This window comes from Pantherophis guttatus, chromosome 4 (assembly GCF_059756535.1).
Source record: "Pantherophis guttatus breed Tessera chromosome 4, ASM5975653v1, whole genome shotgun sequence".
NCBI lineage: Eukaryota > Metazoa > Chordata > Lepidosauria > Squamata > Colubridae > Pantherophis > Pantherophis guttatus.
In genome coordinates this window covers 66,226,528-66,251,960 of record NC_142066.1, presented here as the reverse complement: position 1 = coordinate 66,251,960, position 25,433 = coordinate 66,226,528, and the positions used below count along the sequence as shown (strand labels likewise).

The 25,433-nt window shown below is 40.0% G+C and overlaps 1 protein-coding gene across 2 annotated transcripts in view; it reads left to right on the top strand.

Annotated features, from left to right (window-relative positions):
- Positions 1–6,331: 6,331 nt before the first annotated feature.
- Positions 6,332–25,433, top strand: part of EXOC3 (exocyst complex component 3) — a 46,834-nt gene continuing 27,732 nt past the window's right edge. Inside the window, exons 1-5 of one of the 2 annotated variants that reach the window (XM_034416396.2) lie at positions 6,332–7,248; positions 11,652–11,748; positions 17,873–18,029; positions 23,880–24,099; positions 24,286–24,967. In XM_034416396.2, the coding sequence (XP_034272287.1) occupies positions 17,886–18,029; positions 23,880–24,099; positions 24,286–24,967 (1,046 nt within the window). In that variant the 5' untranslated portion in view covers positions 6,332–7,248; positions 11,652–11,748; positions 17,873–17,885. Of the gene's footprint in view, positions 7,249–11,556; positions 11,749–17,872; positions 18,030–23,879; positions 24,100–24,285; positions 24,968–25,433 lie in introns of those variants that run through there. The other variant, XM_060691790.2, reaches the window with a different exon arrangement.

Sequence of the window (25,433 nt, the reverse complement as noted above, 5' to 3'; positions counted from 1 at the left end):
TATCCCAGACCTAAGTCATGTAGGGCCTTATAGGTGAGAACTAGCACCTTGAAGCGGACCCGGAGAACCACTGGTAACCAGTGCAGCTCACGCAGGAGGGGTGTTATATGGGAGTAACGAGGGGCTCCCGTAACAACCCATGCGGCTGCATTCTGGATCAGCTGGAGTCTCCGGGTGCATCTCAGGGGCAGGCCCATATAGAGGGAATTGCAGTAATCCAAGCGGGAAGTAACCAGGGCATGAGTGAGTGTGCAAAGGTCATCTCGGTCCAGGAAAGAGCGCAACTGGCGCACCAGGCAAACCTGTGCGAAGGCCCCTCTGGTCACGGCTGTTAGATGGTCTTCTAGGGACAGCCGAGCATCCAGGAGGACACCCAAGTTGCAAGCCCTATCAACGGGGGCAAGTTTTTCCCCATCTATCAAAAGTGATGGGGCCTCTGAAACCCGAGATGCCGGCATCCACAGCCACTCAGTCTTGGAGGGATTGAGTTTGAGTCTGTTTCTGCCCATCCAGGCCCGTACCGCCTCCAGGCAACAGGACATCACGGAAAGGGCATCTCTGGGGTGGTCTGGGGTGGAGATGTATAATTGGGTATCATCAGCATATTGATGATATCTCACCCCAAAGCCACGAATGATCTCACCCAGTGGCTTCATATAGATGTTAAAGAGTAGGGGGGAGAGAACTGACCCCTGAGGCACCCCACAATTTAGGGGCCTTGGGGTGGATCTCTGCCCTCCCTCCCATACAAACTGAAAGCGACCAGAGTGGTAGAAGGAGAACCACTGTTAAGACAGTGCCTCCCACCCCCAACCCTGAAAGTCGCTGCAGTAGGATACCATGGTCGATGGTATCAAAAGCTGTGAGAAGTCAAGTAGGACCAGGATGGAGGAACAACCACCATCCCGAGCCCGCCAGGGATCATTCACCAGAGCGACTAATGCCGTTTCCATGCTGTGTCCATGTCGGAAGCCCGATTGGTACGGGTCAATGTATTCCGTTTCCTCCAGGAATTGTGGGAGCTGTTGCGCCACTACAGTCTCAGCAATCTTCGCAATGAAGCGAAGGTTGAGACGGGACGATAGTTATTGAGTCTGGATCCAGGGAAGGCTTCTTGAGGAGATGTCGAACCACCGCCTCCTTAAGAGAGGCGGGGAAGTTCCCCTCTCTCAACGAAGCATTGTCAATTGCCTGGATCCAGTCTCTAGTCACCTCCCTGGCAGCCGAAACCAACCAGGAGGGACAAGGGTCCAATAAGCAAGTGGAGGAACTAAGTTTGCCCATAATCCTGTCCATTTCCTTGACAGAAACAGAAACAAACTCAATCCAGATATTATTCTCAAGACCCACCCTAGTCTCCCGATTGGATTCTGCCCAGAGTCCAATCCGATCCGGATCTGAGCGATTTTATCATGCAGAAACTGTACAAAATCCTCAGGTCTTAATTTAATTACCTTAATTTGAGATAAAATCTGGGGCAAACATTTAAATTTTGTTTGCATCCAACCTTTTTTTGTTTTTTCAAATAACTCAAGGTAGCAAACATTTATTTATTTTTAAATTTTATTAATAATTTTTATGCCACCCATCTTTCTTATAACTCTGGGTAGAACATATCCAACACCCCTTCCTCCTCTTATTTTCCCCACAACAGCAACCTGTGAGGTGAGTTGGACTGAAAGAGACTGACTGACACAAGGTCACTCAGCTGGCTTTCATGGCTAAGGTGGGACTAGAATTCACGGTCTCCTGGTTTCTATCCAGTGATTAGAACATAGACCAAAGAGGACAATTATGTTTTTGAAATAAACCTTTTACGCATCAAAACAGGTGAAAAGAAACTTAATTGCAAATGTTCTAAAGAAGTTTCTGAATTTGCCAGCCAGACAGGACAGGCTACAAAATTATGCATGAAAAAAAAGGTTGCTTATGAGAACAGCATCTTCAAAGGAAAAATAGAAGAGAGCATTGCCTCAACATGCAGGATATTCAGGTTAGTAAACATACATTCTTTGTTTGTTCTTTCTTCTTGGCCTAATATTAATTAAAGCAGCCTCTGTTTTAAATCTTCTGCATGATCCTGAAAATACACACAAATGTTTGGAGAAGTCAACTAATTAAACTCAATATAACTCTTTAAGTAGCTGTACTTTTTTCAGCCTGTGGATTTATTAAAACACCAGCATGAGATTTTAAAGTTTGGCATGCAGTTAATAAAATACAGATTTTGATAGATTCTTTGATTTGCCTTTTAGAAAACTTTTTTTTTATTAATGATATGTTTAATTTCAGTGAGATGCATCCATGATACATAAAATACTATAAGATTTTTTTTTGGATAAGAAATATAAGTGAGTTCTATATATTTTCTGGAATAATATACTGAACTTGTGTAGAATAACTTCTCTTTAGAAACTCTGAGTCCTTCAAGGCTGACTTGATTAGGAAACAGACTACCAGGATTGTGGGAATGCTGCTTTATTGTTATGCAGAATAACAACAGTCTCGAAAGCCAGAATTCCTCTCTTAAATCCAAGGCACGATTTTTTTTTTGAGCTTTTGTCTCAAGTTTTCCACAGTCCCAGGACTCATTTGATGAGATATGCCCGTGTTATCATTTTTTTACTATGAACACACTGGTACACATTAAAAATGAAATTATATACATACATACATACATACATACATACATACATACATACATACATACATGAAATGAAATTATATTCAGTCACAAAGCTGTGACTGAATCTAGATGTTCTACTTTGGAAACCACAAAGCTTCCTCCCAAGAAGGTAATAAGGAAAACAGGTTGTGAAGAGGGTGTGTAGAGTCCCTGACAATACTGTGGACCCTGATCAAGCAGTGCTTATATGCTATGTTCTGGATAGAAAAAAGTGAACTTCCAATCATCTTTTCTGCCATCCTCGCCACTCTCTGCACTGCCTTCCTGCCCAAAGCAGTATGCTTCCAGACAGTAATGCAATACAACAAGATGCTCTCAATCATCCCTCTATAGAAAGTGGTAAGGACAGGGGAAGGAAGTGTATTCTTCTCATGCGATGCAAAAAATGCAAACACTACTGTGCCCCCTTCAACAGTGAGTGACGAAGCTTCACCAGTGTCTCACAGTTGAGTGACCAAGCTAACCTGCTCGTTAGTTACATACTTAGGAAATGTGATGCTACCGTGTTTCCCCAAAAATAAGACCCTGTCTTATACTTTTTTGAACCCTGAAATAAGTGCTTGGCCTTATTGCCATGCGTTCAAAAGCCCGATTGGGCTTATTATCAGGGCATACCTTATTTTGGGGGAAACAGGGTAGAAACTACCTCCACAGTTGAATCATTAAAACACAGAGGTGTATGCAGTGGTGAAATGTAAAATTTGTTACAACCGGTTCTGTGGGCATGGCTTGTGGGGGGGTAATGTGACTGGGTGGGTGTGGCTTGGTGAGGGGTAATGTGACTGGGTGGGCATGGCCAACTTTTTTTTTTAACCATTTTTTCTACAACCTCTTCAGCTGAAGAGGTTGTAGAAAAAATGCTTTTAAAAGCCTCTGACGATCCCAGCTGAGTTGCCTGATCAGCAGAGGCTTTTTTTTCTTTTAAAAACATTTTTTCTACAACCTCTGGCTGAAGAGATTGTTTAAAAAATGCTTTTAAAAGCCTCTGACGATCCCAGCTGAGCCACGGAATCATCAGAGGCTATTTAAAAATCTTTTAAAAGCATTTTTTCAGCCGAAGAGGTGGTAGAAAAAATGCTTTTAAAAATAAAAAAAGAGCCTCTGATGATTGCTCATCAGCTCAGCTGGGCATGGGGGGAGGCAGGGATGTTTGCTACCTGTTCTCCGAACCACCCGCCGCCATCGCTACTGGATCAGGTGATCCGGTCCGAACCGGGAGCATTTCACCCCTGGGTGTATGGCTGTACCTGCCTTTTCTGATATCGACAATGATCTTTTTTGTTTTTCCTACGATTAAAATGATATTGTTTTTATTACACCAGTTCACCAAACCCTCTACCTCCTCGTGGCAAGCCCCTCGCTGTCTTTCTGAATAAGACCCACTACTGTTGTGTAATCTGCATACTTCACAGTATGGTTGGTGGCAAATCTTGCACAACAATCATGGGTCAACAGGATGAACAATTGTGGACTTGGAACACAGCCCTGAGGAGAATCTGTATCAAGAAAATGGTGTTAGAAATATTAGTCCCAATTTACACATACTGGGGCCTATCAGTAAGAAAATCAAGAATCCAGTTGCACAAAGCAGTGGTAAAGCCTAAAATGCCCAGTTGGTCTACTAAATGGTGATGAATTATTGTATTAAATGCTGAACTGAAGTAGATAAAGAATATTCACACATTGCTTTCCTCAAAGTGTGCCAATCTCAGATGGAGAACAGAACAAATAGCATCCTCTGTAGAGCAATTCTCATGGTAAGCAAACTGAAATGAGTCAAATGCTGGAGCAAGGCTGGATATAATAAGGTCCTTTTTCAGCTTTTCAGAACATTTCATCATGATGGATATAAGTGCAACAGACAATAATCATTAAGACCCATAATTGTAGACTTTTATGTCATTGACCAAATGATGGCAGTCTTAAACATGATGGGACCACTACCTGCTACAATGAAAGATTGAAATATCTGTAAGAACACAAGCCAACTCATATGCATATTCCCTAAGAACATACCCAGGGATATTATCCAGGCCTGTTGTTTTCCAAATGGTAACTTTCAGCAGTGTCCTCCAGACATAGATAACATCAAAGTTAAGCACTTGCTTGTCAGGATGGGACACAGCTTTCCTCACAGAAGTGCTATTTGATGCCTCAAATCTTTCAAAAAATGTGTTCAGCTCATTTAAAAAGTCTGTTTCACCCTTACAACACGATGTAGCCACCTTATAGTCTATACTGGCCAGGATGCTTTGCCACATATGCCTTGTGTTCATACGGTCCTGAAAAAAGAAGTTACCAGTAAACCTCTTTTAACGGTTCCTTCCAAGTTAATCTCTGTATTTCTTTATAGATATGAGTTACAGTATGTTCTTATTAGAAGGCATGAGGTTAGAAAGTGGGAGATCATCAATTCAAGTCCCACCTTGGCCGTGAAAGCCAGCTGGGGTTACATATTCTGACAAAGTGCAACTTCCCCTTAGGAATTTGGTGAATACAGGTAATTTCCAGGTTATGAGTATTTCCTTAGCAAATGTTTGAAGTTTATTTTTATTTTTATTTTATTAGATTTCTATACCGCCCTTCTCCCGAAGGACTCAGGGCGGTGAACAGCCAAAGGATAAAACACAAGAGTACAAAATTTAAAATAAATTAAAACCGATTAAACAATTTGGCTCAATTTTAAAAATATCCCATAATTAAACAAATTAAAATTAGTATTTAAAATTTTAAATTTTAAATTTTAAAAAGGAGAAGATTTAGGCCAGGCCAGCTTGATGGAATAAAAACGTTTTAAGCGCGCGGCGGAAGGTGCGCAGGTCCGGGATCCTCCGTATCTCCGGGGGGAGCTCGTTCCAGACTGTAGGTGCCCCCACAGAGAAGGCTCTCCCCCTGGGGGCCGCCAGTTGACATTGTTTGGCCGACAGCACCCGGAGGAGCCCCTCTCTATGGGAGCGTACTGGTCGGTGGGAGGCTATTGGTGGTAGCAGGCGGTCCCGTAAATAACCAGGTCCTAAGCCATGGAGCGCTTTAAAGGTGGTAACCAGAACCTTGAAGCGCACTCGGAAGACCACCGGGAGCCAGTGCAGCTCGCGCAGGAGAGGTGTTACATGGGAGCTCCACGTTGCTCCCATAACCACCCGCGCAGCCGCACTCTGCGCCAGTTGGAGCCTCCGAGTGCACCTCAAGGGGAGCCCCATGTAGAGAGCGTTACAATAGTCCAGACGAGAGGTGACGAGGGCATGAGTGACCGTGTGTAGGGAGTCCCGATCTAGAAAGGGACGCAACTGGCGAATCAGGCGAACCTGATGAAAAATCCTCCCGGTCACGGCCGTCAAGTGCTTTTCTAGAGACAGCCGTGAATCCAGGAGGACGCCCAAGTTGCGAGCCCTTTCCGTGGGGGCCAATGATTTGCCCCCAATAGTCAGCGATGGTGCCAGCTGACTATATCGGGACGTCGGAAACCACAGCCACTCAGTCTTGGATGGGTTGAGCCTGAGCCTGTTCCTCCCCATCCAGATCCGTACGGCCTCCAGGCACCGGGACATCACTTCAAGGGCATCGTTGGGGTGGTCAAAGTTACGTGATAAGTGCCCCTAGATTTACGAACAAGTCTTGAAATTATGAATATTGCAGCACCACAGCAGTTATATGAATAACCGCAGAGGCTATGCAACAGTCACCCCATCTATTCCCCCTCGCCCTTGGTTGGGTCTTTAAAGGCACTTCGCTTACCTTGCGAAGATCTTCTTTCTGTTGTGCATTCTTTGCCTGCTTCATTGCTTCAGGCTTTCGGTGCATTCGCAGAGAACAGAGTAGCGTGAGATCTTGTGCTACTGATCTTGTGTGATCTTGCACTTTAGGCCTCTATTCTCTGCAAATTGAGGCCTGGACCAGTAGTGGGTTTCAATTTAGTTTGCTACCGATTCGCTCATGCGTGCACGCTCGTGTGGTGTGCGATGGTTCTGTGCATGTGCAGAAGCATCTGGGTGGGTGGGCAGAGCCTCCCGCCGCCGCCGCCACCACCAGTTCGCCCAATCCGGAGTGAATCAGTAGCAACCCACCACTGGCTTGGATGTTTGCAAACGGAAGAAAGGCTACGGTCGTTTAGGCCTTCCCTCCATTTGCTATTTTCTTGCTGAACCCTGCAGGGAGATTGGATTCCTGTAGGGTTTGGCAGCCCTTTGCACCAGCGAAGCTTGGGAGGAGTGTCCCTCCAAAGCTCTGTTCCTACCAGCAAAGGCTTTTTAAAAGGGCTGCCTAAAGGGACACAATCTTTAAGTACTTTGCTGACAAGAAAGGAGGCCCAGTGGGGGCTTCTGGGCATCCTTTCTCACTGGAGATCTGCTTTATGAGGCCTATGGCAATGAAAAATGAGGCCCAGAAGGTTGGAAGCCTCGTGTGGAACTCCAGTGAGAAAGGAGGCCTGGAACACTGCACGTGACCCTCCAGGCTTCTTTTTTCATCACTGGAGGCCTCGTCAAGCCCTTTGCTGATGAGAAAGGAGGAAATAGGCAAAGAAACAGGCTGGAGAGGAGACAACTTCATAACTTCATAAAATAGTAAGTCACCCAGCATGGCAGGATGGGGGAGAAGCAATAGTGGGGACTCCAGGGGAGGGAGAATGAGGTATATGTGGGTTGGGGGAGGTCTTGGGTGGTCTGAAATAGGTGGCCTGTTCCATCACTAAACCCCCCCCCCCAATAGCTTTCTCTGCCCCAAGATACCTCATGTCCACTTAACGAGCCGTGCATTTGATTATTGAATGCATGGGCGAAAGCAGAGAGTGATCTTGTTCAAAGTACGAGATTCACTGCCACAAATCCTAGGGTTATGAATGGAATGGGCAGGCTCTTAACTAAAGGACTACCTATACCAGCAACTTAATCATAATTATAGCAAATCCTCTTGAGACCTGGAAATCTCAGTCACACAGTACAATTCCCCAACACAAACCCCTCATCCAAAGTTCACCTAGATGCACAAAGAGGACAAAAATCACCACATTCCGCAAGGTGAAAAAATGACATTTCCTTCTTATGGATTTCGCACATTCCCCCAATGCAAACTCACTAGCTGACACTTTCATATATTTCACTAAACAAAGAACCAACTTCCCAGTAAATATTACTGTCTTTGGCATTTCAAATTGTAATTACCTTTGATTACGGTATGTCAGTGTTGTTCTGTCAAATAAACTTACCCTTCACTTAATGTAATTGTCCTATGTGCCCATTCATGACCAGCTTTGAATGAACCAAAAAAATTCTTATAATTTAGAGACCATGAAGGGATTCTGACACTAAACTGGCAAGCAGACCTAGCATGGGTAAACATCACCTAGCTGGCACCAGACTCTTTGCCTGGAAAGTCCTACCCATGGCTTTACCTGCCCCAGTATAGGTAGTAAAGGGAGTTTTGTCTTTTACCAAACAGCTGCTTGAACCAGAGATTCCTAAGTTGGTAAGTTCCTCACAAAATTCATTACTTGTGTTTAATGATTGTGTGTGCACATACCATAAAAACATAAAAACCTTTTATGTTTTTCCCACTGCTGCCCATAACTTCCACCCCAGCTCATTCTCAGTTGTACCTGAAGTCTTGCAAACTTGTGTCAGGCCATAACCCAGAGATGTTGAAAAACAAAGGAGTTTTACAGGAGTTTTGAAGGCTCCAGCAGATTGAGAAAGGAATTGTGTTATCTGGCAGTTGCCAGCCTAGTTTCTGACTGTTAAAGACTCCTCTGAGTGCCTGACACTCAAAACCTGGTAAGTAGAAAGGAACGAGATACCCATAATCTACTGAGAGAGTTCCTCCCTATCCCGAGTGCTGGACTTTTGAGCATTGTAGGTAGGCTAAATATAAATTCCTGTACTAGGGAATCTTTCCAGGTGTGCATGATATCTCAAACAGTTGGGACAGGCATGTCAGGTAGAGTCAATGGGAAATCCCTCGTTTTGCCATTTTCCTGTTTGCCTGAGACAATGGAAAATTGCTGTCCAAGCAGAAATGAAGAAAAGCATGATGGTTGTGGAGTGAGTAGTCAAAACTCGAGACAGCTAGTAATAAAATTTGATTAAAAGTACTTTCAACTATAATGCATTAAAAATAGGGCAAAACTCAAACCATCTCACCTTCCATATTGGGGTTGCGGACCGAGCTCTCTGATCCAGTCACCACAGTTCTCAAACTAGACACTCACATTACCACAGCCTGGACTGCAGAGCCAACTCAGAGCCCCTCCCACTTGCCCAGAATCAAGTGGTTGGAACAGAAGAATAATGGAAAAATAATGGCACCTCTCCTTCAGAAACCTAGGTTTGTCTGGGCCTGAGGATGAATGAAATACATCATCACCCACACCCCCTTCTCACTGTCCAATTCAGTAATTTGAAAAAAAAGGACAACCCTGCCTTCCAGTTAGATCCCTAGACAATTATAAGAACCTGGCAAACCATGATAGAGAGCCTTATCCTTTGTGAGGAGATATGATGTAGCTTTTGAATGTTGTCAGGCATAAATAACCAGACCTACATGCATAAGGTTAAAACTTCCAATTTTATTATATTCTGCCTATTATATAGGATTTTTTTCCAGACTGTCAACCTTAGCCAGGGAACAGTAAGATAAGATTCTATGGAACTTAAGGGGGAGGTCAGTTCTGGACTTGCTGGCTGCACAATGACTCAGAACTAATTCCACATTTGAGGTCTTCCTCCTGCCTGGTTGGGTGTTTCCCAACTTCACTCCTTCCCCATAGTAGCCTCCTCCTCCTTTCATGTCATCTTCATTATCTGCATTCTCATAGGAACTTGGGAGGGAGTGATGCCAGTTCAAAAGAATCCTTCTGCTCTCGTGACTGAAGAATCTGCCATGCTGGGTGGTGCATCCTGCAAAACATCTAGATGATTACACATTCCTCCCCACTTTCTTTCGTTGAGCCCCATCTCATTTCCCTCTGGAGGGGCTTCTTCTGCCTGGCTAACCTCTTCACATACTGGGTCTTTCTCAGGCTCTGGGGTGGAGCTGGGTGTTAGGAATTTAGAAGGCTGCAGTTTGTCTGGGAATCACTAGTTGAACTGCTGCATCAATTCAGGAACATGCAATTGCCTCTTTTTAATAAATTTACAGACATTTCTAAAATTCTGTTTTTACTTTGTCATTATGGGTACTGAGTGTAGATTAATTAGAAAAAAATGAATTCCAACAACTGTAGAATCAGGCTGCAGCATAACAAAATTGACAGAAGTGAAGGGGGTCTGAATACTTTTTGAATGTACTGTATATGTCATTCCCAGAACCCTGATCATGCCATATCCAGCCACCATTATCACTGTGATTCCTGCCTCTGCCACTTATCATCCTTGAGCTATGCACTATCTCCAGTGGATCCCACTTTGCAATATTTCTTTGCCTTCACATTGGAGGACTAACAACATATATGGAAGACACAACTCCCACAGGGGTACACCAAATCACCTACTCTCTTCTCCCAGATCCTGAAAGCTTGGGAAATACAGTGTCTTTCATCTCTCTGCTTTGTGATTCTGCCTTCAATATGTTGTATACGGTGCAGAGAAATAAGTTTTATTTCTGACATAATTGCTGTTTGGTACAGTGTGGAATTATAAAAAGAAATAGACAAAGACCACATTAAACTATGGACACAAAAAACAAAGGAACAACCAGTATCTCTTGTTCATTTTCTTGTCAATATTCACATTACTCAGTCTCAGAGTCAACCTTTAACTGCTGAAAATTGGCTGTGGAATTACATTCCACCAATCATTCTTCTAAAATACCATCAGTAATAAATTTCAAAGCAAAGCACAATGCATTGAGACATATCTATTTGCTGATTTGCTTTTTGAAGGTGAGCTATGGAATTTCACTTAAATATTTGGAGTGAGAGATCAATTTAATCAACAGTCTTGCTAGTAGAATTCAGATTTGGGTGATTTTAAACCAGTTTAGCTTTTTCAGTCTCTGTTCAAAGTAATTGGAATGCATGTATGCAGATCACTAATAAATATTTTAAGTCTTTATAATCCTTATTTACTCATTCTTATCACAACTCTTGTGTGCAGATTTTAAAAAATGAATATTCCTAGAAAGGCAGAAAGATAATGGTGAATAAAATTCAAAAGTTAATTATCAGTAATATAAGGAACCTGAGGTGTTTGATGGTACAGGGAAGATGAAAGAGGATCAAATCACAAAAGTATGTGATGAGAAGTGGGATGTTCAAAAACATCAAACATTTAAAAGGCAATGAAGGAATCTACATTAGCCTATATAAGAGATAATTTTTTTTTAAAAGATAGAAAATTATGAACAAGCTAGTTTTAGGCATATTGTCTTTTCATATTTCATGTCTTGTAATTTGTGTTAGCATTTATTGTTTTTGCGATTTGCTAACACCCACATCTTAAAATCAAATAGCACCCAGGCTATGCACTATATATATCAGTGCTTAGACATAAAAGAGGGAGGTTATATATCTTCCAGGTAACGATATAGAACATAAGCATTCATGACCTACAAATACCCTTCCCCTTTGGTGTTTTATTTCTCTTGAATCATGGTTGGAGATCTCTTGCCATTCAAGAGACTTTTGCTAAAAAAATTTCAAGAGGAAGTCACGCGCGCAGCGTCTGCTACCATCCTCCTTAAACGCTTTGCACCTTTGGAAACTTTCAGCAGTGAGCACTATAGTCGACCTTAACGCGCTCCCAACTCATTTACTGCTTCCATCCATGTAATGTCCGCTTTGCAGATTGCCACTCCGATACCAAGAATTACAAAATTTTGACAGCCGCTTGAAACACTCTGCGCAGTCGTATTTAAGTACTGAACTTGCCTATTTGCTTACGCATGCGTATGAGCCTCTGGTTGGTGAAGGTTTTTTTTTTTTTTTTAGTATTTTGAAGGACTGAGGCGCAAGCGCACTTCTATTGTCTTTCAGAGGGTTCCGGGAGTTAATAGTGATCCGGGTGAGCCACGGCAAGACGATCTTTCGGGGGTTGCTTTCATTTGATTCTCGCTGTCTTTATTTGACAAGGGTAAGTGCATTTACGATTTGATCTCGTAATACCGAGAGGGAGATGGATCTTGGCCTTTGAAAGTTCAGGACCTGGATTGTTTGAGGTCTTGATAGTGAAACGTTCTCAAGGTTATATCAAAATGCAATGATTAGAGCCGAAGTCAATTTTTGCATACAAAATAGATTTCTTTAGCAGATAAAGCGGGGGAGAAAACGATTATTCTATTTACGATAGCTCTTTCTTTGCTGCTTTAATAGTTATAAGTCGATGCGTGGGATGTGGCCCGATTTTTTTTTTTTTTTTTGGCTCAGTGGCTAGAAGATGGGTGTGGAGAATCCATCAGCAGCGAAAATAATAATTACTGGCATGCATATTCCACGTATAATTGACCGTGGGATTTTTATGATTTTATTTATTTGTTTATTTTTGTGGTCTTAGGATGCTGCTATGTTCATGGAATCATAAACAAGCCAACCATCCTTTAGCTTAGCATGCTATGGCAGTTTTGCCAGTATGGTGAGTTTATCATTCAGTATGTGCAAACCCAAAAAATTAGATTGAGTAACAGCGTTTATACAAACCATAGATAATAGGTTGTGCAATATTTGAAAAAAATAATAATAAAAGCTATCCAAGTATAGTCTAACAAACTTACAGCATCAGGTTCCTCTTTAATTTTTCTGGATCTCTCAACAGGTTTTTATATTTAGAAATTACCAGATTTTGATCATTTGGAAGACCCAATTAACATTTAAAATATATGGTTGTATACAAATATTGTTGGAGGTACAGTAATTTAAAAGGCATTACATTTCCTTTTCTGTGCTCCTGTACAACTTACTGAACAATTGAAATTTGGTCCTCAGTACTTTTTCCTGCACATGTTCTATTTTATGCTATTTTATCCTTGTTCCATTCACATTTATTATAATTCATTTTGTAATGTATGATTTCCAAATAAGGGAAAATATTGAAAAATGATTGCAGAAGGAAGAGGATTTGACCTGTTATAATACATGTTACTACAGTTTACAAATTAATATATTTTAAAGCTGATACTTTATATATTGTACAATACTGTATCAAATTGGTAAGATGTCTAAAGGATGTTACTTTATGTTAATTGCCATTGTTTTTTTTTCCCCGTAAATTTATTTGCTGCCCATCTTGCTGTGGGATACTCTGGGCAGCTTACAGCAATAAAATGGGGGGGGGGGATAAAATATAAAAAAATAAAACCATATAAATAAACAATGGAAGTACAATAATATGAAATTAAAAAGATGATCAGAAAGGGAACAGAAAGCACAGGAGGAGAGATGGTGTCAGCTAATTAGTCTGGCAGCCACCTCTAGTGATGTACTCCCCCATTGACTCCCTCTGTCCAGATGGCAGAGCCAGGTTTTCATGCTCTCATGGAAAGAGAAGAAGGTGGAGGCAAACCTCACCCGGGGAGCAGGATGTTGCTGAGAGCTGATACTACAATAGAGAAGGCTCAGTCAGAATTCCTTGACCAATGGGATCCTCAGCAGGCTTGTTTGCTGGCATGATCAGGGCAGACTTATTTTAAGCGGGATGAGATGGGTCATCAAGTAGTTTGAACCTATGCCATGGAGGACTTTAAAGGTCATAACCAATAGCTTGAACTGCATCAGTAGCCAGTGCAGCTCAAAAGCAGTGGTGTAACATGTGCCATTCTATAGGCCCCCAAGACTGCTCATGCTGCTTGTACCAGTTAAAGCTGATAAATGCACTTCAAGGGTAATCCCACATAAAGCACATTGCAGTAATCCAAATGAATGATAACTAGGATATGTGTGACTAAGTGCAGGGGTCCCGATCCAGGAAAAGCCACAGATGGTGCATAACTGAAGTTATGCAAAGGCTTTCCAAGACATGACTGCAATCTAATTTTAATGCAAAAATCATAAGTCCAGGAGAACTCCCAAGTTGCAAAGTGGTTCTGAACAGGGTAGTGCAATAGAACTAAAGGTGTCAAAGACCCAGATTTTGAAGCTCCATGAACCCAAAGCAACTCGGTCTTACCAGGGTTTAGTCATAGCCCATTGTCCCACATCCAAGCCTCTACAGCCTCCAGGCATTGTGAGAGGGTAGCAACACCATCACTCAGGTCACTCAGATGTGGATATATAAAGTTGAGTTTCAGCAGCATTTTGATGATATTTCAACCCATGATCTCATTCAGTAGCTTCATTAGATGGTAAATGGGAGTGGAGAGAGTACTGAGCCCTGCAATATGCCGTAAAAGAGTGGGCAGAGGCTGATATCTTACTTCCTATCAACACTGATTGGGAATAGCCTTGAAGAAAAGAGCTAAACCAGCATAGAACTGTGCTGTTCAGTTCTAAACTCTGTAGCCGGCCCAAAAGGATACCATGGTCGATGTTATTAAAGGAGGCTGAGAGGTGAAGAAGAGCCAAGTTGGTTGCACTGTTTTCATTCCACTCTACCAGAGATCATCCATTAGTGTATGGTCCTCTGTCTCATAGCCTGGCCTGAAACCTCACTGAAAGAGGTCTAATAAATAAGTTACATCCTCTGAAGTTGCCAAATAACCACCTTATCTATCACTTCCCCTAAAAAGGGGAGAAGGGAAACTGAATGAAAATTGTCAAGGCAGTTGGTATGGAGTGAAGGTTATTTTAGGAGAGCAAATCAGGGCCTCCTTGAAAAATTCTGGGAAGGTCTCTTCTTGTAGTTAGGAATTTATCACTGCCTGAACCCACCTGCTGGTCATTGTTCTGAAGGCTTTTATAAGCTAGTGGGACAAAGGTCTAATTGACAGGTGGTTGCATTGATAGCACTGAGGATTCTGTTCATTTACTTGGAAGAAATAATGCTATTTTGCTGCTCTTACCACTATGAGTTAGGCCTTAATAGCAGTTCTATGTTTTGTCCAGCAGTACTGTAGGTATCTCTTAATCCTTTTCAAGCCTGACAGCTCCTCAGTGAACCATAGGAAGCATTGGGATTGATGGATCAAGCTAGGCTATATAGACACAACCTGTCCAGAGCCTTGGCCACCCTTTGATTCCAGGCTATTCATTACCAAGGCATTGGTAGAACTATGCAGCAAATCTTTTGTGACATCCCCCAGTTCCCTCTGGAATCCATTTGGGTTCATCAGTCTTCATTATGAGAATACTGGAGTAATTTTCTCTTGTTATCCTGTTTTTCCCAAATCTTTCTTTCAAAACTGTCTGGTTGTCTATTTGTTCTGGTGTATAAAGGTTGAATGAATCATGGCAACTGATCCAAACTTTGTTAATCTGAGATGTTTTGTTGCTCAGCTAAGCAATTTCATCAGTCAGAGCAAAATTAGTTAGGCAGAGAGTCAGGGAGTTGCTGGAATGTACCAACTCTTTCCATACCAATTTCAGGGGTTTCTCCCCAGAATGCATTGCAATATGTCAATTAAGACTCAATTATCCAGGCCAAAGGTGTGTAAAGGATGAATCATGGCAACTGGAACAAACTTGGTTAAATTTGAGATATTTCGTTGCTCATCCAAGCAACTTCATCAGTCAGAGAAAAATTAATTAGGAAGAGAGTCAGACAATGTACCAACTCTTGTTATACCAAGTCAACTCTCTGATTCTGTCTGAAGTTTGGTCCTATTGCCATGATTCAACTTTTAGACACCTTTGGCCTGGATGATTGAGTTTTCATTGACATATTTGTTCTGGTGCTTTTCTATCAGTACCATGCATGTTAATTCTTCTATTTAAAATGCCACAGTAGCACATTTATGACTGTTTTACTTGAGAATATTAGAAATATAGCAAATTACAGACAAAGTCATTCAGGGACCGCCTACTACCATCAACAGCCTCCCACCGACCAGTACGCTCCCACAGAGAGGGGCTCCTCCAGGTGCCGTCGGCCAAACAATGTCGGCTGTCGGCCCCCAGGGGGAGAGCCTTCTCTGTGGGGGCCCCGACGATCTGGAATGAGCTCCCCCCAGAGATACGGAGGATTCCGGATCTGCGCACCTTCCGCCGCGAGTTGAAGACGCTTTTATTTCATCAAGCCGGCCTCGCCTAATTCTTCTCCCTTTAAACTGTAAATTTTAAATTTTTAAATGTATTTTAAAATTATGGGTTTTTAATTAGTATTAATTCAGCCAAATTTATTTAATTAATTTTTATTGGATCTTAAATTTTGTATATTTATGTGTTTTATTTCATGGCTGTGCACCGCCCTGAGTCCTTCGGGAGTAGGGCGGTATAGAAATTCAATAAAATAAAATAAATAAAATAAAATAAATGTATGGTGCAGGTCCATGTGGTTTGGATGGGGAAAGGTCTTTCTCAGTTATCTGGGAATAATTTGGTTCTTTTGGAGCATAATCCTTTCTTCTCTCTTTTCTCCTGTGTGTCTCCTCTTTGTCTCTCATGTGTGTGTGGGTAAAGGGGGTCATATTTATAGGGTGGCTAAGCCACTCCCCCTTCAGTCCCTTAGACAAAATGGAGGGAAAGTATAAACACAAAACCATCCTTCCAGTATAGACAGTGTGGTTCAGTGGCACTGTTTTAGATAATTATCTGACAGAACAAGTCATTTCTATAAAGATCTAGCAATCTAATCTGTAAAATCCAAAGTCAGAGTTTCATTCTTTCCCACATCTAGCACGAAGTTCAGAAGCGGTTTCCATGTGGAAACAAAAGTATTTATGTACTTTTCTTTAATCAGAGTAGTCAGTTTTGCCATTCCAGCCAACTCCATCAACTTCTGCAACCATTCTTCCATGGTAGGAATCAAAGTGATCTTCCATTTTTGTATATACAATAGTCTTGCTGCTGTCAACATATATAGTATTAAAGTTCCAAATTTTTTTGTCCAGTTCTGTTTCCATTAGATCCAAAAGGAAAAATTCTGGTTTCATTTTTATCTCCATTGTCAGAATAATCTGTAATAAAATATGAATCATACTCCAAAAGCGGTTGCTTGGTAACTTCAGAGGGTGAAATAGATTATCTGGACCCCTTCCAGTCAGGATTTAGGTCTGGTTATTGGTCGCACTTGTTGATGATCTCTGGAGAGACCAGGATGGGGATAGTGCAAGATAAAAGTCAGATACTATACATGTGAAAATTTATCATATACACCAAATTATAATTTATTGCTATTGAGGTAAATCATAACATCTAGCCATGTTTGATAAAATTATGGTTCCTGTTTCTGAAATCTCATTAATAACTGACTTTTTTTGTTATGTTGCAGTAATTGTTTCTGCTGCTATAATTAAGTAGATAATCTATTTTTTTATCTTTAAAATTGAAACTTGGTCATATAAATAAATGCAATAATCCTAACTCTGGAGAGTTTTAATATTTCTATGGCCCAGAGAGATTTATGTTGACACCAAAAAGCCATGGTATCCTATCACATATCTGTTGCTCTATTTGATCTTTATTGAGAAGTTCACTATTGCTATAAAAATATTTTAGTCTATAAAGATTATATGCTCTCAACATTTTAGCCAAATCATTATAATTATCCTGATCAAAATATGTTATCAAAGGAGTTAAAGGAGAATTATCCCTTATTAGAATTGTGATTTTTTTTTCTTTCAAATTCGAAGCATTGCTTTTGTAAAAATATTTTCAGGCTGTTTTATTCTAAAAAAATGTTTTGGATGTAAAAACCATTGATTTATAACTTTATTCGACTCTGACATAGGTTCAGTTTGAATCCATTGTTTTAGAAGAGTCTTCATAATAAATGAAATCATATGCCCTAATTGTGCTGCTTGATTATATTGATAAATTGGGCATCCCCAGTCTCTCTGTTTCTGAGATCTATATATATAAAGTTATTTTGTTTATTCTCAGTTTTTTTACTTGAAAGAAGAGGCTTTCTTTTTCTTTTCTTTTCTTTCTTTTTCTTTTTCTTTTTTGACAATGTTTTAGAACCTGTTTTGGAATTGCCACTGGTTGGCAATGAAATAAAATACTCCTGCAATTCACCTTAAATATTAAAATGTTTTGAAGTCCATATTTTAATTTCATTATTTCATTTCCTGTATGTTGGTACTGTATATAATTATTTGTAAAGATTTTATGAATCCATTGTCCATTATTTTTAAGTTATGTATGCCTAACTTAATCTGCATTTTCAGGCTTTGCTGTAAGATGGAGGAGACTGACAGGGAAGCAGTTGCAACAGCTGTACAAAGGGTAGCTGGGATGCTTCAGCGACCAGACCAGTTAGATAAAGTAGAACAATATCGAAGAAGAGAAGGCCGTAAGAAAGCTTCAGTAGAAGCGCGACTGAAGGTATAGAATCATATTATTGATAGTCTTGAATTTCTATGTATATAGTGCTCTTAATGTTTTCTAACTGAGTTTCAAATGGCCTTCAAATGCCTGGTTAAATGTTATGTTATATATCAGAATAAATTTAGAAAGGCACAATTAGAATTACAAAAGTTATGGCAGAAATTATTATAATTAAAATTAAATAATTAAAAATAAAAGAAATAATGAAATTGCAAATTCAGGTAATATTAATTGTTTATTTAATAATTGATTTATTTAAATGAAATAAAAATAATTTTAAAAGATGGGAAAAATCTAATAATTGAAATTAAAAGAGATTTAGCTTAGGTTAATGAGAATAAGATTATAATTTAAAAATATGTCTAGATACAAATTGATTCTAGTTTATTAAGCCATAGTAAATTATTATTTAAGATATTATAATTCAATTTCTTTTTGCAATTGAGGAACCTATTCTTTAGTATTTCTGATTTTGTATAACTTCGAATTCGTTTAATCAATTCCTGCTCTCCCCATAGAGTATCGTGCTTCAAGTCTTTTTCTAATCACATAGCATTCACACTGATCTCCCTCATACTTATGTATCTTTTCATTTTAGGGAAAAAAGTATTCAGATATTAACTGAAGTGCAAATTAAATATAAAACAAAATGTACAAAAATGTAAATTTACATTTAATTTCTGTTGCCAATTTCATATGCAGAATGGTAGAAAATCTTACATGTGTATTCACATACATTTTAATAAACCTATAGGGGTAGCATTTATATGGGATTTATTTTTCTACGTGAAAAAGTTCCTATTTGTGTATTTACTTCCTGTTAATGATTAGCAGACTTCTTTTATTTTATTCTATTTTTTATTTTATTGAAAAGAAAGATAAAATACAAGACTCCAAAAAAGGGCGAAAAGCAAAATACACACACACACACAAACACACACACAATCAAGACATTAAAAAGTACATCAAAAAGAAAAGAAAAAAAATGCCAATACCTATACACATATCCCCCTAATTGAATACTGATTAATACTCCTACCAACACTGATGGAGTAAGCCAATACTGTATAAAAATAAGAGCAAACCCCACTTCCTTCTAGCACTGATGATATTACTTAGTTTGGTAATGAAATGTCTGCAAGAAAATCACAAAACACACATACCATCAAGGATGCCACAATTCAATCCTGAACTAAAAATCTTCTAGTTCATCAGTAATGTGTGATATTTTATTTCACATTTTAATGATAATCCTTAAATATAATATTTAATATATTTATGAATAAATGAATGAAAATTTATATGGCTGCCAACTCATTCAGACTCTGGGTGGCTTACAAAGACAAAATCCTAATATAAAAAATAATAAAAGCAATAATTGCCCACAGACCTGGTGACAACAATCAGAGAATCAAATAGCACGTAGTAATAGTACTTAGACTTATATACCGCTTCTCAGTGCTTTACAACCCTTTCTAAGTGGTTTACAGAGTCAGCATATTGCCCCCAACAATCTTGGTCCTCATTTTACTGACCTCGGAAGGATGGAAGGCTGAGTCAGCCTTGAGCCTGGTGAGATTTGAACTGCCAATTTGCAAGCAGCCGGCAGTCAGCAGAAGTAGCCTGCAGTACTGCACTCTAACCACTGTACCACCATGACACTGTCTATTGTTCTGTATGGAGGCAGCCACCATGGGGAAAGCTGCTTATCTTAGTCTCGATAGAAGTATCTCCTTACAGGGAACCCTGTCTCCCTGCTCTGCTGGGTCAGATAGATGTGACCAGGAAAAGATGGTCCTTCAAATAACCTATTTCCAGTCATGGTGGATAATTTTAACAAATGGTTTTCTGCCCTAATGACTGGCTGTATAGGCATGGTTGGGTGGTCATGTGACTGTGTGGGCATGGCCAAGTCAACGTCACTCACATTGAGAGGTGCTTCGCCCAGCCTCTTTGCTCCTCTCCTCGCCCGCCCTCCCCCCTTCCCAGCCACTCCTTGTCACGCCTGGCCTCACCTCTCTTGACTTACGACCACACAATTGAGCCAAAATTTATGTTGCTGAGAAATTTATTAAGTGAATTTTGCCCCATTTCACGACTTTTCTTGCCACATTTGTTAAGTGAATCACAACAGGTGTTAAGTTAGTAACACGGCTGTTAAATGAATCTGGCTTCCCCATTGATTTTTTTTTTTTTAATTTGATTTATATGCCGCCCTTCTCCGAAGACTCAGGGCGGCTTACAATGTGCTCAGCAATATTGACAATTTTGCTTGTCAGAAGGTTGAAAAAGGAAACTAAACATGACCCTGGGAAACTAAAACCATCATAAATGTGAGATAGTTGTCAACCATCTGAATTTTTATCACATGACAATGGGGATGTTGTAAGTGTGAAAAATGGTCATAACTCACTTTTTCCAGTGCCATTGTAACTTTGAATGGTCACTAAATGAACTGTTGTAAATCAAGGATTACCTGTACAAAAATGCAAATAGCTTCTTTGCTTGCAAAAAGCTGCCCTAAATACCAATCATTAGATTAGAAAAAGGGGAATACACACTGAAGATCAATAAGTCACTGCCATCATGGAAACCTAAACCGTTCTGTCTGAATACTTTTCTTCTCATAGGCAATACCTGCAACCCGGAGTTACAAATCAGGCAGGTGCCAGAGCATCTTGAGGAATTAAAATAGTTAAAATGCAATGATAGCTATCAGCAGCCAACTCTTGCTCATAAAATGAAACCCTTTAGTAGAGAGGTCATTTAAGCTCTCCAGAAAATGTGTAGGCATATTTGGGATACAAAATGCCGAGCTAAAAAGATAAATTAATGAAGTATATAGGGGAATCAAGTTCAAGTCTCTGCCCTCCCAAACTTGTCAGGATCACAATAAAATCAGTACATGCCACAGATACCTAAATAAACTTAAAGCCTGGTGCCATGTTACTAAGCCTTATTATCATGAGAGAAAACTAAAATGAATTGAGGGAGGATCCACATCTTTATCTCTTATTTTTTTTAATCTTACTATCAGTAAGCAATCATGTGCCTTGGCCACTCTGAAGCAATGCAAGATACTCCTATCCAGTGGTGGGATTCAGCCGGTTTGGTCCGGTTTAGACGAACTGGTAGTAAAAATTCTGGCTGGCTCTGCTCACCCCACACCCCCATGCCCAGTCATTCCTCATCTCGCCTGCCATTGCTAGCCTGCTTTCACCTGCCATTGCTTCCTGCCTTCTGCCATGGTCCTGATCTCCCTGGGTGAGTGAGCCTGCAAGCAAGCCCTGTTCGAGTTGACTCCCAGGCCGGCCTAGGCCACCACAAGCCCCAGTTGAGTCAACTCCCAGGCCAGCCTACCTGCCATTGCAAGCCCCAGTCAAGTGCCGATTCCCGGGCCAGTCTAGGCTGCTGCCTCAGGATGGACATGGTGAGGCTTGGCCACCTTTTGGAGCTGGCTTTGCCATCCTTCCACCCGCATGCCACCCGCCCGCTTGCCTTCTGCCTCAGGTCAGGAGACACGCCGGTCCCTGGCTCTGACCTTCCCTGGGGCCTCCGCCTGCCTGCCACCCACTCACCCTTTGCCTTGGGTCAGGGGACGCGCCGGAATGGTTGCTCTCATTATACAGCAAACCTATATCCTTACAGTAATTGAAAGTAAATGCTGTGGAAAATTGTTGGATTTCTGAGTAAATCTCAATAAAAGAAAGCAAGGAATAAATTTGCATCCCCATGTATTAGAGAAAGAAATGTACTAAAACGAATGACAGAGCAGATGGCCATTTAAATCAGGCTTCTTAATAAACACTGCAACTACCTGCATATATTTTTATATTGTTTTCCTAGGCAATATAAATTGGGGAATTTTATTCATGGGAGAAGAGAGCTATATTTTATGTTGGAAGCACTCTTCTCAGCAATTCTTTTATTTAGAGAAGAGCTGAGCATTTTTATTCTGCCAACCCACTCAGTCGCCTGCATGGGTTTCCATGTAATACCTTCATGTAATTCCTAATCTAAAAAAAAAAAAAAGCTGGTACTTAAACATAGATTTAATTGAAATAAACTGATTCTCTATACAATGCGTAAGAAAACATTTTACTTTAGAATGAACACTGGGATATATTTATGTAGGAATCACTAGCAACATATAGTGCATGTCGTGACTGTGACTATGCATGAAGGAAAAAAACATCTGTAAATGCTCATAGGAGTGATTTGGTATGTTGGATCCTATTTCAAATAAAAAGCATATTATACAATCTGTTTCAGAAATATCACTGGAATGATCTGAATTCTGCATCCTAGCCCCCAAATCTCACAATCAAAAGCATTCTGTTATAAAGTCACTTTAATTTGATAATTTTCTTTTTGAGTACTTTCATTTTATTCCAAACTTCAGTTCTAGCATTATTTCCTATTAATTGCAATAGTAATGTTGTAATATAGTAGTTACAATAATTTATTTTGATTCAAGAGTATCTTTAGCTTAAAGCTTTGAATATATTACAGCATAAACTTTTTTGTAGACTATAAACCAACTTTATTAGATATATGAAATATTATAATAGTTTAAGATATGGGTGTTCAACAGGAGTGAAATTCACTTACTTTCCCTACCGTTTCACAAAAGTGTGTGCGCAACTGTGAACAGGAATTGTTGATCCAAGAAAGGGCATAACTGGTGCACAACCTGCTCTTACGCAAAGGCTTTGAGCAGGAGTCTTGAATCCAGGAGAACTCCCAATTTATACACTGGGTCTGTCTGGGGCAGTGCCAGTGTATAAACCATTCAACACCAGATATGGCAATTCTCCAAGGACCAAAAAACCCAAAGACATTGAGTCTTGCCAGGATTCAGTTTCAGCCCAATCCAGCCCTTAACCACCTCCAAGCACTGCAAGAGGGAGGTCCCAGTGTCACTTAACTCCCATGGGTCAAGACATATAGCTGGGTGTCATCAGTGTGTTGATGATATCTCAGCCCATGGTGGCAGATGATTTCACCCAGCAGCTTCATGTAACTCTTAAATAGAAGTGGAGAAAGTACTGAGGCGTGCAGAATACCACAAAGCAAGAGAATGAAAGTGAGATCTCTCGCTTCCTATCAGCATCAACTGAGAGAGACCACAGAGGATGGAAATGACCCAGGACAACCCAGAGGCCCCACTTCCAACCCTCAAAGTGGCTCCAGAAAGATACCATGATCAACGATATTGAAGGCTCTTGAGAGGTCAAGTAGAGTGAGGATGCATGCACTAACCCAGTCCTGCCAGAGATGATCAAAAAATGCCACTAATGCTGTTTCTGTCCCATAACCAGGCCTGAACTCTACCTGGAAAGATAATCTATTTCTTTCAGGAATTCCGGGGCTGCTTTGCAACCAACTTCTCAACAATCTTCCCTAGAAAGAAAAATTCAAATAATTTTTTATAACAATTTCTCCTTCAATATTATTCCATTAAAATGGTAATGGTATTTGTGTTGGACATTGAGACATTTTATATTTCAGCAGAAAAAATATATATACATAGCTCAGATTGAACTGTGGAATCCTTGATGCTCTCTGGGCTTGGTTGCTTTTCTGCAGACATTTCATTACCCAACTTCAACTGCACTAATACTACTAGCTAGTTGGGTAATGAAATGTTTGCAAGCAAAAAACCAAGTTCATTGATTACCATGTTTCTATATTTAAATAGAACCGGCCTCAGTTTTATTAAACAGTGTTTTATTAATAAAATTGAATTTTATCTACAAACAAATATTTTTTAAAGATAATTAGACAGCATGTTAGGTATTTATTGCTATTATGGAATAAATTAACTATCAAGCTTGGTTTATTTAGGCTGCAATTCAGTCACAACTTGATGGAGTTCGAACTGGTTTAAGCCAGCTGCACACTGCATTGCATGATGTCAAGGACATACAGCACTCCTTAGTTGATGTCAATAAAGATTGGCGGCAGAGTATCAACACCATAGAAAATCTCAAAGATGTTAAAGATGCTGTAGTTCAACATAGTCAATTGGCAGCTGCTGTAGAAAACCTCAAAAATATATTCTCAGGTATGACTTCTAAAATATCTCATATTGTGAAAGTACAAAAGAGTTGTGCAGTATTAGTATGAATTTATATAAATAATGTTAAGTTTTTATGTACAGTAATAATGCAGCTGTTGTCATACAGCTACAATTCTGAAGTTTGTGAGATATAACGTAACTTAAATCTATGGTTTCCCTTTTTCTTTTCAGTCCCAGAGATAGTCCAGGAGACTCAAGACTTGATTGACCAAGGACAGTTATTGCAAGCTCATCGAAAATTGATGGATTTGGAGTGCTCCCGAGATGATCTTATGTATGAACAATACCGCATGGATAGCAAGAATACCCATGATATGAACCTAATTGATACTTATTTTGGAGATATGCAGAAACTTTCTGAAGAACTGGCCAAGCAACTCTGGATGGTCATTCAAAGGTCTCTAGTCACTGTCCGTAGAGATCCAACCTTGCTTGTTTCAGTTGTGAGAATAATTGAGAGAGAAGAAAAGATAGATCGGCGTATGTTAGATCGGAAAAAGCAAACTGGATTCATCCCCCCTGGGAGACCTAAAAAGTGGAAAGAAAAAATGTTTGATGTCCTGCATCGAACTGTTATTACCAGGATTGAAGGCACTCAAGCAGACACTCGAGAATCTGACAAAATGTGGCTTGTTCGCCATCTGGAAATAATTCGTAAATACGTTCTTGATGATCTGTTGGTGGCTAAAAATCTCATGGATCAGTGTTTTCCCCCACATTATGAAATTTTCAAGAGATTGCTATGTATGTATCACCAGGCATTGTCTTTACGCATGCAGGACCTGGCTTCAGAAGATTTAGAGGCAAACGAAATTGTTAGCCTTTTGACTTGGGTTTTAAATACATATAAAAGGTAAGGATGTTATTAGGAAAGTAAGAAGGTAAGGAAGTTAGTACTAGTAAGATCTACGCGATTTTAATAAATTTTGTCAAGCCCCATATATCTGGCAAACTCAAAGGTAGCAAGAATGACAAGACTTTCAAAAAACTATCTTTAATGATAGGTTGAGGTCAGTACAGAATCTTTTAAAAAGTAAGAAAGTTCTTTCTTTGGTTATACTGTGTTTATTAAACGAGAATTACTTTGAAGCACTCTTGTTCCCCATCAGGATACAGATGCCTCTTCTGAAATAAGCAGTCAAACACCAATCTGCCACACTTTCCCATAGTTTCTCTCAAATGCATAAAGATTAATTCAATTTCAGTTTCTAATAGCTAACCCTACACTTTTATATCATTTTCTTGATATTACATGAAAATACTTAATCACTTAATCACTAGGATTAGTTATTTTTAATTTTTCAATCTAACCTCTACCT